The sequence below is a fragment of the Zootermopsis nevadensis genome, unplaced genomic scaffold (genome assembly GCF_977971745.1).
Source record: "Zootermopsis nevadensis isolate Lab colony 2312 unplaced genomic scaffold, Znev_1.0 Znev_ptg000028l, whole genome shotgun sequence".
NCBI lineage: Eukaryota > Metazoa > Arthropoda > Insecta > Blattodea > Termopsidae > Zootermopsis > Zootermopsis nevadensis.
Window position 1 is genome coordinate 13611762 of NW_028259160.1, and position 17653 is coordinate 13629414.

Sequence of the window (17653 nt, forward strand, 5' to 3'; positions counted from 1 at the left end):
CATCACTAGCCTTGCCCTTGTGAAAGGCTGGTAGCATACCACAAGGTCTAACAAACAGAAGAATCTCAAGAAGAAATGGAGGAATATAACTCATAATACTATTATATTCATATTTTATTTTATATTCCATGAAATAATAATGCTCACATTTTAGCAAGCATATTGGCAATTGAAACACACAGATGATGGTGACAACTAATTATACTTTTCTTTTTACTGCTTGTCTCTCACAAAGTCTGATCCCCCTCCCACAATAATCTACCTCCTAGCGCATGTTCTTTCCTGGTCCTTGCAGTTTCATCCTTCAGACCCCAAACAGCAGCAGCAGCAACCAAACATTTCCCGTAACAAACTGTCCAACTTTTGCCTTAGGCCAATTATTCCTTCAACATTATTAGTTCTTATCAGCATTTGCAAAGAATGAAATGTAATTATGTTTTCAGGCACCCAGTTACTGGCTATTTGCAGCGTGCAAGGCGGCATGTGAAGTAAGATGTATGAGTTGAGCTCTGGAAATAGATTGTCCTGCCTCCCACCAAGTTTAAAATGAACATGCCCTTGCCAAACCAACTGTTTACTATGTGACTGAGGGAGGGAAAAGGCGATCCACATACTTTCATAAGGCAGCGCACCTACCAACTCAGTGAAAATTATCGACTCGCTACACAAACTCAGAATATCAGATTAAGCAAATTATGTTCAATGCCTAATTCAGTTCACACACAAATTTATATGACACATTACAGTAACGGGCAGCTGTACACTCTTAAATATGAACAGAATTATATGTCATATTCAGTCTGGTAAGAAGATGAATAACTGCAGTTTAAATTCATTAGATCTTCAATGGTGAGAATGAATGAATTGACAACATTTCTGACCTTCATTTCAGAAAGAAACATATGAAGTCATTCTGTCTTTAGCGCAGTGGTGACGAGCGAATGTAGTACATCCCTATAAACAATCAATTATAAATGCCTCTATGTCCACAAATTTAAAGTCGTAACAAAGAAATACAAGTGTGAGCTATTATCAATATTTTTCAGATCTCTATTTTGTCTGTTACAGTGAGGAGGAAAGGCCAAGCACCTGTAAAAATGACATAATTCAATTATTTTTACGAGTAATCACTTGCATATACATAGGCCTGTCTCGCGCGCGCGGGGGGGGGGGGGGGGGGGGGGGGGGCCAAAGGAATATTGTTTCCCATCCATTCAGACTGATACAAATAAATGTAACATTCCCATTGTCTTATTAAATCATATTTCCATCTTGTTTTGAGTCTTCCAATATCTCTGTGTCCTTCCACTTTGCAATTTAATAATATTCTGAGAAGTCTACCTGCATCCATTATTAAAACTTGTTTATACCATTTCTCTTTTGATTTCCTTTATTCTCATTCAGATTATAGATATTTAAATGGTTCCAAAGTTCTATATTTCAATTAAAATCCAGGAGGGTAAATCCAGTCACTGATTGTAGTAATTTAATTTCAGATGATTTGATCTAGCTTTTGTCTGACTATCCAATTTTTGAAGCTGTAATTGAATACAGGCATTACCATCACTTGACAAGTTTTTATTTGTGTTTTTTATGTTGTTTGTCTCACAGTTCTATGTCTTGTTTCACACATCCTCTGATATGTATTCAGTCTGATATCTGTATCTTCACTTCCAAAAATACTTACACTGGATCTGTTTAACTGGCATAAAAGAAGTGACTGATGATATTTTGTACGGCATAACTAGTGACCTTAATGTAGGAAACAGTTAATGTCTGTCACATATTTACAAAAGTAATTCATCTGTTCCAGTGTTGGACCACTACCAAAAACTCATAAAAGAAACTATTACTAATACAAACTGAATTTATTCTCAAGCATCATGCAAAAGTGGCACAAGGTTACTTTTTAGGGTGATCACATATACAAAAAATTAATACGCACAAAAAGAAAACGTCATCAAGGAACCCACAGCCAGAATTGTAAGTCACTTACTGCTTTTGTGCTTCATCTTAACCTATTTACCACTGCGAACATGAGTTCGACGTCTTTGTAACTTACCAGTTCCTGTATCCAGAGGGAGAACTGACAGGCAGTGTTCCATTAGAAGCAGCAGCAGCTGCAGCTTCCTGTTTCTTCTGCAGGAAATCCTAAAACAACAAAAGAGATCTCATTAAGCTGTTTTCACCATCATAAATAAAAAGGCAAGCACACATTACTCTTTAGCAGCCATATCAAGAGCCAAATACGTTAAGATCTGTATTATGACGTCACTAAACAGCAATTATACTTCATGACAATAGAGAAATTTGGAGTACGCATACAAGTATTACGAAAGTTATAATAAGAATTTTACATACATCATTGGTCTTGGTGTTTGTTTCTGATTAAAATCTTGCAGTAGGAAAATTAAAATTTATTTCACACTGTATCTTAGAGATATAGTGACACTGACAAGTTACTGTTCCACAGCTGTTCTACAACTAGCTAAATATTTTAAATTCTATCTAACAGATGTTTATCTGAATTTTAAATAGTCTTTGGGTTATTCAACTGCAAACACTAAATACTGTATATGATATTAAAAAACAAGTCAAAAGGTCAGACTGCAGATAACTGACACATCTATTTTAGTATTAACAAGTATGACACAGGCTTACCATCAACTTCCGCTTAACTTCATTGGAAGCGACAGCACTGTGTTCGTGTTTATCTTTTTTCTTGAGGGCCTCCAGTTTCTCTTTCTCACGTCGTTCACGCTGTTCTTCCAACTGCTTCTGCTGTTCCCAGAACTCCTGTCAGGAAACAACCCAACTACAGCAGCAGCAGCAAATACACTACCACAAAGGTTCTTTAATGTACGCAATGGTGTCATAAGATATAGGTAGCTCATAAGAAATATATATAATTCACTTCTAGAATAAAAGTATTCAAAATACAATATGTTGTTTCAGAGTTCACTTAAATGCTCAGTCGCATAATGGCTCTTTAAAAATGAAATATCGGCCAAAATAAAGGCTTAATTATGATCGGCTAAATATGCAAAATAGTCTCTGTAAGGGCAGGGGAGAGAAATCAAGACTCACACTCAGATGTTGTTAAAATCTGCCCACTCTGACCAAAAACTGTCTAATCTGACCAAAATTTAAAAACAGTACAGAGTTTGCATTCATCCTTAGAATTGACATTATTTTAGAAACTTACTTTTTATTAGATTTCATTGCTTACAGATCAGAAGTTATAATACTTTAAAACAGAAGACACTCCTACACTGTAACTAACATTTAATTAAACACCCTTTAAATGAAAACAGAATTCCAGCACCAATTTAAAATTTCCTAATTCAATGCCAACAAACATGCATTTCTTTTTAAGAAACGACTAAAATAAATTTATAATGCTGCTGTAACAGATGATTACTTGAGGACCACTACAGAACACGTGTGGAAAAAGAATGTACTTGAGATTAAGTTGTTATTACTACAGACTGAGATCCTTGAATGTATCAATTCTATACCAAAGTCAATAATTTAACTTCTGTGAGTATTTTGATTGCCAGCAAGTGACACGCCTTTTCTTTCCTATCAAAGTAAAAATAACTAAATGGGGCATCTCAAATATTCAAAAACATTTTATTTTTTTCATTCAGTAGCCAGGGAACAGTGGAACAGCATGTGCACAATCTAAATCAACCATTACATGTAGGAACATTACTTTTAAGAATTTGTTTTAGTATAATAAATATAATTGGACTTTTGTCAAATTTAAGATTTAAGCTTACCATAGCCTGCTGTTGATGGAATCGCATAGCTGCTTTCTCTGCCTTCTTGGTGTAAGTAGGTGTAAAGAGGAAAAGAAGACAAAGAATGAATTAATAAAAAAATAACTACCACGATTTTAATATCGAATGGCAGTCAAGTTTTCCTCCTCAGTGTTTCAGAACTTAAACTGCACATAAAGAAAGAACTAATAAAACCAAACATAAGTATAAGTACAACAGCAATACTTCGTTTCAATAAAAAATGGTAAATCACAATTAATTCATAAACAAATTGCGAATGTCTGCAACAGGAGCCTGTTACATAATGCCAAGGTCATACACTGATGTTTCCAACAGACTATAAAGTAATAGTCTGAGTATTTTTCTTTCAAGGTTATACAAAATCTAAGAGACACTCTCAGCTCCACTGTTCCCTGATGTGCTCACAAGTTCTTACAACATTACCAGAACAATAATTTGGGTAATGGACAGAGTAATCAAAGACTACTGTTTAATGCGCATTGGTTATGTTAACAGAACTGACACACGAAAGAACAGGCTATGAAGAAATGTAACGAAAATTACCTTCACGCAAATACTCTCAGTACATAGTTAATTAAATTTGCCACATTGTGACCCATTGCATATACTAAAATACTAACAAATATCCAGGCATTTTAGACGAGAGACCAACTACATTCTGCACAGACAAAAGCACCAAAAAGAAACATTCTTTTGTATGCAGTAACTGAAGGATTAGATGTTACAACTAATGATACATTAAATTTTAGATCTTGTGACCCAACACCAATAGAAACAAGCTGATAAATGCAAAATACTACTGCTTTAATCCTGTTTGCTGCATATCGTATCTCCTACTGACATTACATGCTATTTCCTTAAGAAATTCTACTTTGACAAGAAACCTAAAATATCATCCTAGTTACTACCAAAACCCATGGTTGGACCATGTCATGAACCATTTCACAATAACATATTTATCCATATCTGCTTTAATATTATACTCCCAGTTATGTCTTAGACTTATCAACTTAAAAACAAAGATGCATGCTGTTTACAGCTGCAATTAAATGGCACCACAGAATAAGAAATTAAACTGATCTGTATGTGATACAGCTAGAGAATTGTAGGGGGGGAAAGGAATACAGTCTGACATCGCAATGTTCTGTGCTTTAATCAATGTGTTTGTAACACGAGTATTTGAGCTTACCATTCAGAGAGTCATACATAATGTGTCAACATTTGAAATATTTTTACAGTGAATGTTTTGGCAGATTCCACACAAACAAAATGAAGCTCTAAACATTTAACAAACAATCTTCATACAGAAAAGTAATCAGTACATGATGAAACTATAATTTTCAAAGTGTCAAGTGCTATGTGCATAATCAATTATTATAACTGTGTTATTATAAAGGTAACCAGAGAGAAACAAACAAATCAGCTCATTGTTATTCCTTGTCTTCATTCACAAAGTTTTTCTAGCATTACAGTTACCAAGAAGTTCTGAAACTAAATTGTTTTATAATACACTTCCTTATGTATATACATGGATGCAATTGTGTGTGTGTAAAAATATGGATGTATAACTAATAACACTGAGCAAAGTCCTCTTAAGACACTGTCTCTTGGCCAGTCAAAAAATGTCTCGCTTTTTACGGAACCTGGCTGTAACATTATCGCAATCGCAAAAGCCCACCATAGATCCCTGTCCTGGTCCCACTGAGTTCAGTCAACACCCTCAACCTGCTTCTGTAAGATACACCTTAATTTTAACCCTATCTATGTCTGGATCTTATAACTGATCTCCTGCCTTCCCATTTTAAAATAAAATTTTATATCCACTTCTCATTTTTCCCATACACGCTGAATGCTGCACCAAACTATCTACCATGATTTGATCACACTAATAATATTTGAAGAAGAGTACGGTTATGTAATTCTCCAGGTACCAGTTACCTCCTCTTAGGTCCAAATATCTCCCTCGGCACTTTGTTATAAAATAGCATACCCTCGATCTATGCTCTATCGACAACTTGCGAATCAAATTTACACGCCCATACTAAACAACGGTTAAAAGAAAAAGTTTCCTACATTTCAATTTTCACGTTTTTAGATATGAGACAGAAAGATAAAACCAGCACAATTTTATAAAGATACCTTGTCTTCCCGTCACTGATGGCCAGCCCATTCACTTCAAATATTCAACTCACCAATGTCAGTAAATGCAACATAGAAATACGAACATTAATAATGATTTTCATCACAAATTCTCCCCCTCCCCCTATTATTGCCGAACCAATCAGCTACAAGATTTCATTCTTTCACAAAACACAGTTAAGCATTATTGTAACGAAAAAGTGAATTTAAACCCCCAAATTAAGGGGCTGCCAGTTAACTGAGGTTAAACAACTTTGCAGTATGCTACTGTGATGTACGGCCTGGCACAGCCAGCTGGATTGTGTAAGCATGTCACCCAGTTGATACATTCTACGTAAATCAAAAATATTTGGAGCTTGGTGCATCATTTCTTTCAATATAACGTACATGTCAAATGGTCTCACAAATACAGCATCATACAAAACACTAATTTCAAGGACGAGTAGTTACGAAACTGTTACGTTTCTCATCCCCTCCCCCTCATCTTCCCCTTCCCTGCTCGATCCTTTACTGAGATCATCCTTCTCGCAACATTATATATTCAAAAGTGAACAACCACAGCGCAATGTTTTAGAGCTTTCCATTTTCAAATATTTGCACTGGACAAAGGCACAAGTGAAACTGCACTTCTACCTTGAGATGTTGCTGCAGCTGTTGTTCATGTTGTTCTGCGAGTTGTGCCTGCTGCGCTTGAAAGTGTTGCAGTAGAATCTGCTGCTGCAACTGCTGCTGCTTCTTCAACTGAAACAACGCCAAAGCAAGCAAAGTGTTTCAAGCAATCGCTTCTTAACAACACAAAATCCTCCTGCTGGAGATGGCTATCTTCTGGGTTGTTGCGCCATGCAGTCAGGTAGAAGTTTACAGAGCGAGGATCTGAAACGTCGGTAAACTTCTACCAGACTACATGGCACAACAACCTAGAAGACAGCCATCTTCAGACTCACCGCAGTGAAAACCCCAAATCCCACAAACCTCCTGCTATTCGCCATCATCTTCAAGATAAACGCAATCAATAATACACGGCATAGCAAAACCTGCTTATAATAGAACCTGAGCTTCTACCCATTTCAGGCACATTTCTATTTAACAGAAGTATTACTTCAAGATAAAAATGACTGCAAGTGAATATTCCATTTATTTATGCAACGACGATTCAAAATCATAACCAATGCCTCATATAGCAAATACGTTATATATAGTGGGAATTACATGTTAAGTTTTATTTCTCCCCATTTCCCAAGAATGTGACTTACTAGCTTCATCTGTCCCAACGGTCGTCCGTCTATTGCACACAACTAAACAACCATGACGCGGTGATTTTGGCACTACTGGTTCTTGACATATACTTACTACACAAACACTGAGCTGTCTAGATATTTCATGTTGTGACCGATTATTAAATAACGCTTCTTCTATGTTTATATGCACTATGAGCATTATGAAAGCCAGAAAACATGTAAAACAAAATTAACAAAAAAAAATATAGGGAAAGGGGGAATGGCGGTCAGGCACTTTTCTGACGAACGGTATCAGATAGATGCTTCAAGCTGGTGCTGACATCTAGTGATTCATTCAGTGAAGTGCAACAGCGAATTCCGCTATTTGCTTCCGGTACAATTACCGAGATAGTTGCATGTGTCTGTTTTGTGATCCAGTGATCTAACTTCTATCTTAACATTCTGTTAGAATTTGTAATTTAAAATGATTTAGACGTGTACACATTTTGTAAGCAAAGAAAAATGCCTATTACTTACTAAGAAACACATTTTATTCGCTCATTATCTTATTTACTTTAGTGACATTTTGCAACTCAAATAGTGACTTCGTTTTATCAAGCTTTTCTCTTAAGTGACCGCCATTTACCCATTCTCCCCTAGTCTAGTGCGTCTAAATATATTTCATTAACGACGCCTGCAAAGCGATCATAATTAGGCCATACTCAAGTAAAAATACAACAGTCGGTCGGTTTCTTTGTTTCAGACCGCTGTGTATCCATTCTAATTTGGGGAGTAAATGCAAGCGATCAATGTTGGGAACATCAAAGGTTAACATCACAATTGACTTCCTATCAAGATGTGTTCACCTTTTTCTGACCTTTCGCCCGAGTCTTATTGCAGTGGTAGGAATCTCGGATAAAGCAATATTTGTTCCCGTATGAGAATGTCAGCGAGGCCATATTCCCTTCTTGCACCTTACGTTATAAAAATTTATGGTCATCTCTGGGGTAAGTTCCAAAACTCATACAGAGATAACGAATAAACACAAACTTCATGGAAATACGTGTGATTCTTTTTCTTCAAATGCGTCAATCAGTAAGATCAGGCTAACGTAACCATAAATTATAAGCCATACTATTAAAAGACACATTTCTGGTCACAATATCCGCTAGTATAGACTGGCTAATCTTGTCCTGTTAACTTCCGCGCCGTAGTTATTAACAATTAAAACCAGACTGGGCCTGATTAAATACTTTGTAGGTCTGACTTGATTTTTTTAATCCAAACAACTTAAATCACACTTAAAAGTGTTTCAAAGTAAAGAAATCACAGTAGTTACTCCACGTCACTAATTTACGCCGTGCAAGCGGATGTGGCAGTGATAAGTACAGAAAAAATAGGATCTGAAGATAAGCTAATATTTACACATCAATGTAAAGTCGAAAAGTCAGTCGCCGTCCCAAGAGTTGTCAAAATTAAAACGTTTTAAGGGACTGCTGGGCTCAGGGCAAGATACGGCCTTAGGGTCAATCCTCTTCTCAATTAAAAAAAAAATATACTTTAAAATATAATAGCAATACACATTTATTTTACGCGAGAAAGAGTGGAAATAATATAAAAAGATTAAAATCACAATCTAAAAACCATTTAAGTTTATATTTATATCTAAAACAAAATATTTTATATTTTATGGGCTTGTATTGAACCCAAAAGAATGAAAGTCCAAACGCAGGGGGGGGGGGGGGGGGGGGACGAGTTGAACTAGCCATTAAAGAATGTTAAAATTCTATAAACAAAAAAAAAAGTATTTTATTGTTGCAGATTGGAATAAAACTTCCTTCTGGCTTTGATTTTAGCAGTATCAGCAGTGATATCACTAAGGTTTATCAGCTCAAAAATTTAATTTTCAATTGCCATTAATGCTAAAGACCGACGATTTTGTAAACTGCAGAATACAAATCCGATTTTATGCGTTTAAATTTTTTGGTAAAAACAGCAAAATAACATTCTCCTTCACGTAACATCAGACAACACGCCTGGCGTTAATAACTGGAAACTTACTATAACAAACGAAAATATTCGTAAATATATCCCTGACATATCCAGAAATAATATGGGAAAGTTTAAGCACGCTGTACCGACGCTCAGGCACGGGCCACCAACTCTGCCCACTGGATAAAGCAGCCCTGCATTCGAATGCTGCGCAAGTAGCCTACTCTGAGAGGGGCAACGCAACGGAGTACCTTAGAAATCTTAACCATAAGAACGCGCTGAAGAGGTAGAACGTTCTGAGACTGCCAAAACTTAGAGTGGCAGTAAAATCCGAGGCGTGATGCCGCAGCTAATTTTGTTCCCGGCACCAAAGAGGGGTGCCAACACGTGGGTTGCGGGAAACATCCAATTAACCTTTTGAATCCGAAGTCCATCAAAATAATATTTACAGATTAAGTCTCTCTATTATACAAATCAGTCTGTTAATGGCGTTCACGGAAATCACATACTTTTGCCTTGAGAATATATTTTTATTGTTTATATTATTTTTGGTAAATGTAATCTTGCCTCTGTCAGCGTCAGACACAGTACACGTTTTTTTTTCCGAACACATACCAGTTTTCAAGTCCAAAGTTGTTTGATGCGTGATCAGAATATAAACTGCTTACTTATTCCGCTCTCCGAGTCGCAACCTTTCCTCAGCCGATCTCATTTCAATAGATTCTATGACAAACGCAAGGGAAGCCAAACTCGTAACCATTCATCTCAACAGAAGTAGAGTACTTTTAGAAACGCTTCGAATTCTACAGCTGTAACATTACGCAAAATCTAAGTGCAGTATCCTGTCTGTTGTGTTTCAAGTCCTGAACAGTATTTTAGCATTGTTTCTGTACATCATTAACTTTCAAACCATTCAGATTATTTTCCCAGAACTGGGGCCATTACGGTAAAAACTAAATTCAAAAGCGCTGAATACACTTAAGAAAAAAACTGTTGTTCCTAAATTTTATAATCTGGGAATTTTAATGAAACTATACACACATAAAACAAACTAATCCAGTCAAAACTTGGTCCCATCCCTTAGTACGAAAGACGTTTACAGAACTGCAGAGCGTAAACTTTAACTTTTGATTTTCGTTAAGATTAAATCTTGGTTGACTTACGACATCGGGCTGCTGATTTATCTAATTTAACAAGCGAGACACTTAAGAACGCTTTAAGTAACAGTTTACTTTTTAACAAGCGGCTTTTATTATTGAAAACGTAGCTATCAAATTATGTTCTGAAAATCCGCAATTTGAGGAACATGTTCTGTAAAAGTTAGTTCACGCATGAGCAAATTTTATTGAAATTGAAGGGGTTAAGGTTCCAACTTCTTTCGTATCTCAGACTTAAATATTATTTTGAATGAGTGAGTATTTCGTGGCGTGCGCGCGCATGCGTGTATGTACGTAAGTACTTTTTTTGTTTGTTTGTTTGTATGCACATTCGCATGTTTTCCTTGGTGGGCATATGTGTGTGTTCTGTGTACAGATATGCCTCATACCAGTGGTATTCAACCTGGGGTACGCGAAGACAACTTAGGGGGTACGTGGAATTTAAAAAAAAATATATTTTATGATAAACACTAAATAATGAGTAATGTAATTTATTTAATTTATTTTAGATGTAGATTATATACTACGTATAACTTGAATTATACACCAACAACTTTGGGGGTACAAAGTTGAAGAGAAATTATATCTGGGGGTACGCGAACAAAAAAAGTTGAATACCACTGGCTTATACGACTCTGTAAATATGTTCAAAACAGGGACAGAGCTGTGTTGGAACGCAGAAAATGGCAAAACGGTACAAAATGGAACCGGAATTTTGGAGAACCGCGTCTCCTCAAGACAATCTCGGGCTGCGAGAGAAGACATGGGAACTGTTAGTGAGTAAACCTATCAGTGTGGCTGTCAGGGCGGTAAGTTGCAGTGTCATAATGAGTGTGAAGATATGATATGAGACAGTTTCAACACAAATCCACTTCAAAGATACACGTATAGTCATCAGTCTTCAGGTAAATACAACAGAAATGTCAATTATACAATAATTTGCCTCTAGTGAAAAAAAGACATTATCCTATACTTAATTCGCTCATTTCCATCCAGGCACTGCAGTGCCCCTAGTTTCACATACCGGTATTTGATCGTCCACGAACCTACAACTGAATTCTTTTCGCAAAATTACCAAACTTTTTTTTTTGCGCGTACACAAATACATTTTCCGGATTTTGTTAAAAATCATTTAAAATCAAATGGTGTATGTGGAACTTTCTCGCCATACGGCAATAACAGTCAAATCCTCATATTACGTATGTATTTCTATTGGTCAACGAAGCATGTGTCTATAATCTACAGCTTAATTACACGTGTATCAACATGTAACTGCCCCCTTATATTCTCCAGGATTGTGGCTCATTTCAAAGTTTCGGAATATGAGGAGTGAGCAATGTAAGACACCATTATTTCAGATAAAAGACGAAGTTACCTGCGTAATATTATTAGACTCGGAAATTCATAATCCTCAGTCATTCAGTAAGTTTGTTATGCAACAACCTGCACCTGGTTCTCGCTCAGAAACGCTTTATCTTTAATGTCACCGAAGGTTCGGTGTTTAACGTCTCAGACACTACACATTTCAAGAAAACAGGGAAAAAATACGGAAAGATTCTGAATTTTACACGCCTTCAAAGAAAATCAGTTTATTATTTGGTTAAATTTTCTTTGCAAATATAATGGTATAAATTATGAAATTAAAAACTGCCAACGCTCCAATATTTTCCTTCCGAAAAAGTAACAATTTATTATACAAGTCGCGTTTTAACACGAGTGACCTTCTGTACCTCCGATTTTTTACTGCCATTAGGTAACAATAAAGTGCAAATAATGCCAGTGTCAACCTCTGACCTTTTTCGTTGTTTTTTTTATATATTATTGCCTTGAAGGCTTCTTATTTAGGAGGTTCCATGTACTGTACTAACACGACGTTGTTTCGGGTAAGGTTCGGATGACTGTGTAGCATTTGAGTGACCTTGTTCCGTGTGTTGCGGTAGCCACATCCACACGCAAGAGTCAGACCGATTATCAAGATCGGAGTTTTCACAAACCGATGATCAGAATATGGTGGGTCACGCCACGACTTCTCAGTCAATGTCAGGGTTCAGGACCCAGATTTTATTGGCGTGCTGTAAACCACAAGGACTCTCCCATTATTGGCGTAATGGAGTTCAAGCAGCGAAAGGAGAAAGTTACAGGTTACAAAAAGGCAAAATTCAGACGAAGAAAAATGAGAAAGGGGTTTCCTTCTTTGGGAGGCGGGGGCGGGGGGGGGGCTGTGGTGAAGTAGAATGACTGAATAAGCTCCATCCTGATAACGAGACTGCGTTCGAAAATTTCCTACAGGCGCGGTGTTCCTTTAATTTTAGTTCTGTTTTCAAAACCGTGACACTGTGCACTAACATCAAACGAAATGAACTCAGTACCGCTCTCAATTTGTAACGTTCTCCCGCGAGGATCACCTCGAATGTGTAACAGGTGGCAGAGAATTCATTCAACAGTTTATTCGTACTTTACACTCACCTAAATTCTAACAAATATGTTACACACGACGGGCACAAAGGCACATTCTAAGCTTCGGCACTAAATATTTGGCCGTCGGTATTGATTTCCCGCTCCGGCCGCTTTCAACCCAGTACCCACTAGATTGATATTAATAATTGAACACCCAACTTTTCGGCCGCTGACCAGCGCCGAATGGCTCACGAAACAATTTTAAATTCAACTAATTTATATTAAGAGTTAAAAATGTGATATGTGGACTTGAGATGAAAACGCTGCCTTCAAGAGAATGAACTGTCAGATTCAACCCATCTGAGGCAGCTAAACTGTCATTCTAACTTACTACGAGTCAACTGTTTTTGATTAATATCGGCACATTTGAATGATATCCTAGTCTACTGCGTTTCAACGTTGCCTAAAGGCACTAGCTGAAAAATGTAAAGCCCCTCCATAAGAAGATTCCTCCATTCCATCAGTCTGTTTGGTAAAGAGAGATATTCTTCACAGAGCCTTTCCAGTGATTATGTCAGAAGATATAACAGGGTAGCAAACCAAGAACCAATAGCATATAATGCTTGTCTTTCAATTTAAATTCCAAGAAGACGAAACCTTCTTCTGAACACAGGATGGTGTATCATCTGTAAGCGGATCGAGCTTCGGTCGGATATGAACGATTTTCGTAAGCCATTCTGGGAAGTACAATACAGCAGAACAGACAACGTAAACCCGAGGGACTTACAGGTGTCAGCCGTTTAACACCAGAATTTCTAGCTCAAAATTTACTGTTATATAAATACTGCATTGTTAATGCAAAATTTAAGTAATGTCAATTTATATTTTTTTAAAAAATGAAATGTAATTCATGAGTCAGCGACTTGAGCTTGTGTAAAGATTATTGTAGGATCGAGTATTATTTTGAAACGGAAATATTCTATTACTTGTAACTCCACACATGCCTTCTTATGTTATAAATGACTTGTTACTGTTACTATATATTTTTAGTATAACTTCAGTACAGATTCTGTCTACAGCAAACAAATCGGATATAACCAACCTCAAAGATCGCATGGTAGTTATCTACGTTTAATATTTCAATCATAAATTGTAGGAAAGTTTATGTGTCTTCACGAAAAATTCCATATTTTCATTTTCACTAGTTCATTAATTAACGCCGTCAAACTAAAATATAATGAAATATCACGTGGCTGCCATAACGAGTTTTTAAATTCTGCAAAACAATTACTCCAATTAATATTTCTGGAAGCTCTTTTTCAATACATAATTCCCGGATCCTATACTGAGTGGCGCTAAAGCATCCTTCCACCTCACACACCAAAAAACATAATGTTATATGTCTTCTTGGTTGTTGCGTCGTGTAGTCCTGTAGAAGTTTACCGACATTTCAGAGATACTTGCTGCCTCCATCATCAGGGCGATCTGTTCTGATGGTGGAAGCAGCAAACCAGCAAACGTCGATAAACTACCAGACTACACGGTGTAACATCCATGAAGACAGTCATCTTCATTGTCTCCAGCGTGAGGAATTGAAATCTCACAGAGGTATTTCCTTTGGCAAGCCTGCATGCAGTCGTACCATAATCCATCCTGTTATTTCGTCCTCTGCTCAGCTACCAACGTGAAGATCCTGTTACAGTGTCAAAAAGCAAAGCGAATTAAACCGAGACGGCCTCGTTTGGTCTCGCCGCTTCGTGAACCAACGTAGCGTGCCACGCAGACCTACCTGCAGGATCTGCTGTTGAAATGCCTGCTCGTGCAGGCCAGGATCAATGTGGTACGTGTTGTTGAGATTATTGAGATCGTTTCTCCTAGACACGACAGGACTGCCTACAGGGGAGTCCCTCGCCATATCTGCAACAAGCAACACACAACTGTCAGGTCAGACAGGTAGATACACCCGAAGACGGTCACGGCCAAGACAACTGCTCCTTACCGTTTAAAGGTTAATGCCCAGGCGTGGACTTGACAGATTATAAACATTCCTTTCAAAGCAGACTATAAGTTGAGTTACAGAGTAAAAATCATTCTAATACAGCTACACCCGAGTTTACGTCTGGTACGCGTTCCATAAACGCACTAAGTAGCCTATAGTGAAGCAATTTATTTTCATAATAATTGACTTAAGTGATGAGCTCCTATTACAAATATTCTCACAAATGCGATACAGCAGGTGCGTCAATACTGGAACAACATAAAACCTTTAACCCTTAGAAGTTTTACATATTTCATTACAAATTAAAACACACAGGTAAAACCATTTATATCAGGGAATTTGCTTATGCGCCGCTAAACATTCAAAGTAAAACTTTGTAACTTGTATCAATAAATGTTTTAAAGGAAGAAACTTCACAAATTATCACTCCCACAAAATGTAAGAAGCGTTATGAAGGAAAAGACTTTTCACTGCTACAAAATGTAACGAACGTTTTGAATAAAAAGAATTTAATCGCTTTCATAAACTGAGCATTTTAATAACAACACATTTATGCGTTACATTAACTAACTAACTAACTAGATGGCTTACCGAACCCGAAGGTTCATCACCGAATTAACCAAAGCCCTCCACCGGACCCTGTCCTGGGCCAACAAAATCCAGTTTCCTTCAACTCCTATCTCCCATAGATCCCGCCTGAGATTATCCTCCCATCTACGTCTAGGTCTCCCCAGCGGTCTCTTCCCTTCAGGTTTCCCAACCAGTACCCGGTGCACACCTCTTGTCCCATCCATGCGCGCTACATGTCCCGCCCATCTCACTCTTCTCGACTTAATCACCCTCACAATACTGGGAGAGCAGTACAGATTTTTAAGCTCGTCATTGTGCAGTTTTCTCCACGCCCCATCGTCTTCCCTCTTAGGCCCAAATATCCTCCTCAACACCCGATTCTCAAACACCTGCAATCTGTGTTCCTCCCTCTGAGTGAGAGACCATGTTTCGCACCCATACAAAACAACAGGCAAGATTATTGTTTTGTATACTTTAATTTTCAGGTTCTTAGAAATCAGACGGGAAGACAAAATATTTTGGACTGAGAAGTAGCAAGCATTTCCGGAATTTAGTCTCCTCCTAACTTCCTCACAAGTATCATTTTGATTTGTTATTGTTGTTCCCAAATATTTGAACTTTGTAACCCTTTCAAAGGATTTATTAGCTACCCTAAGATAATTTTGCCCGCCTGTCTTCTGATGACGAGATACTAACATGTACTTAGTTTTTTCTGAATTTACTTCCAGCCCCACTTGTCTACCAGCCTCTAGTAAAACTTCTGCGTTCCTCTTTATTGTATTTATATCGTCCCCCAATAAATTAACATCATCAGCATATGCCAATAGCTGATGTGTCCCGTTCAATTGCAAACCCTCCTGCCTACCTTGGACCTTCCTGATGGCGTATTCTAGCGCAAAGTTAAAGAGCAAGGGAGACAAAGCATCTCCTTGTTTTAGACCGTTCTTGATGAGGAATGTCTCAGATACATATTTACCTACTCGAATTTTGCTGCAGGTTTCATTTAAGCACATTTTTATTAGACCCACTAGCTTCTTTGGTATACCAAATTCAATAAGAATATTATATAGCACTTCTCTCTTCACAGAGTCATAGGCTTTTTTGAAATCTATAAATAACTGATGTACAGTCCCACCGAACTCCCATTTTTTCTCTAGTATCTGACGAATGCAAAAGATCTGATCAATCGTTGATCTGTTTCGTCTGAACCCACACTGATGATCCCCAATAGTTTCATTCGCATATGGGGTTAATCTTGCCAAAAGAATGTTGGATAGAATTTTGTATGAGGTTGATAGCAGCGATATTCCTCGGTAATTACCACACTCAGTCTTGTCCCCCTTCTTATAAATAGGAATAATTATGGATTCCTTCCATTGATGTGGCATCTCTTCCTTATCCCAAATTAACTGAATAAGCTTATGGATCCTCATATGCAACCCTTTGCCACCTGCTTTAATTAATTCGGCCGGAATCTGATCAATTCCTGGAGATTTATAACTTTTCAACTTCCCAATGGCTAGTTCCACTTCATCTAAGCTAGGTTCTGGCACCAACAGTTCAGCTGTATGCATTTTAATCTGTCTAATATCACCAGTATTATGAACATTTAAGAGCTCGCTAAAGAAATTTTTCCACCTATTCACAATTTTTATTGGATCTGCAAGCAAATTGCCACTATCATCCTTTACCAAATTAGTCTGGGGTTGATATCCTTTCTTAAAGTTATTAATGCCTCTGTACAGGTCTCTGATGTTTTTTTCCTTATTATTTGTCTCAAGTTCAGCAATTTTGCCCTTCAGGTATTCCCTTTTCTTAGTCCTAAAGGTTCTACTAGCCTCACGTCTCACGTTACATAGATTATCCGCATTTGTTTTGTTTGGGTTCTGCAACCATTGAAATTTTGTTTGCTTCCTTCGATCTATTAATTTTGAACATTCTTCATCAAACCACGGTTTATTTTGCTTTCTCCTGTAGTATCCTAGTTTCTCTTTTACTGAAATTTTGATGCAGTTTCTGACATTTTCCCACTCCCTGTTGATGTCCACACTTTCATTATCCTCATTTGTCATTTTATGCGTTACATTAAACAAATTAATTGTTTGTAAAGCAATCTATCATTTCCTTTGTCTACCGCCTTTCACTCCGGACTTGCCCGCAGCAATCACGAGTGTCATCAACATAGAGGCCGTGCTGACAGTTGCTGTACGCTGCAAAAATTTCGACTGGATAAAGGAAACAGGACAAGTTCTTCGCGTGGCCCAAGCCTTTCCCGGGGCATTAAATCCTTTGTCAAATACAAACGTCCGACAAGAACAAGCTTAAATTATTAGCACGCTGACATTTAAAAGAAATAACTTTGTTTTTCAGGTACGATTT

The 17653-nt window shown here is 37.4% G+C and overlaps 1 protein-coding gene across 18 annotated transcripts in view; it reads right to left on the minus strand.

Annotated features, from left to right (window-relative positions):
* The window catches only part of LOC110832859 (histone deacetylase 4), a 119008-nt gene that overhangs the window by 21763 nt on the left and 79592 nt on the right, over positions 1-17653 (minus strand). For 11 of the 18 annotated variants that reach the window (XM_087356990.1, XM_087356989.1, XM_087356984.1 and 8 more), the window contains 5 exons: positions 14495-14622; positions 6576-6683; positions 3783-3827; positions 2662-2796; positions 2063-2151 (listed from right to left, as the gene is read on the minus strand). In XM_087356990.1, the coding sequence (XP_087213116.1) occupies positions 2063-2151; positions 2662-2796; positions 3783-3827; positions 6576-6683; positions 14495-14622 (505 nt within the window). The remainder of the gene's footprint in view (positions 1-2062; positions 2152-2661; positions 2797-3782; positions 3828-6575; positions 6684-14494; positions 14623-17653) is intronic. The other 7 variants (XM_087356987.1, XM_087356982.1, XM_087356996.1 and 4 more) reach the window with 5 other exon arrangements.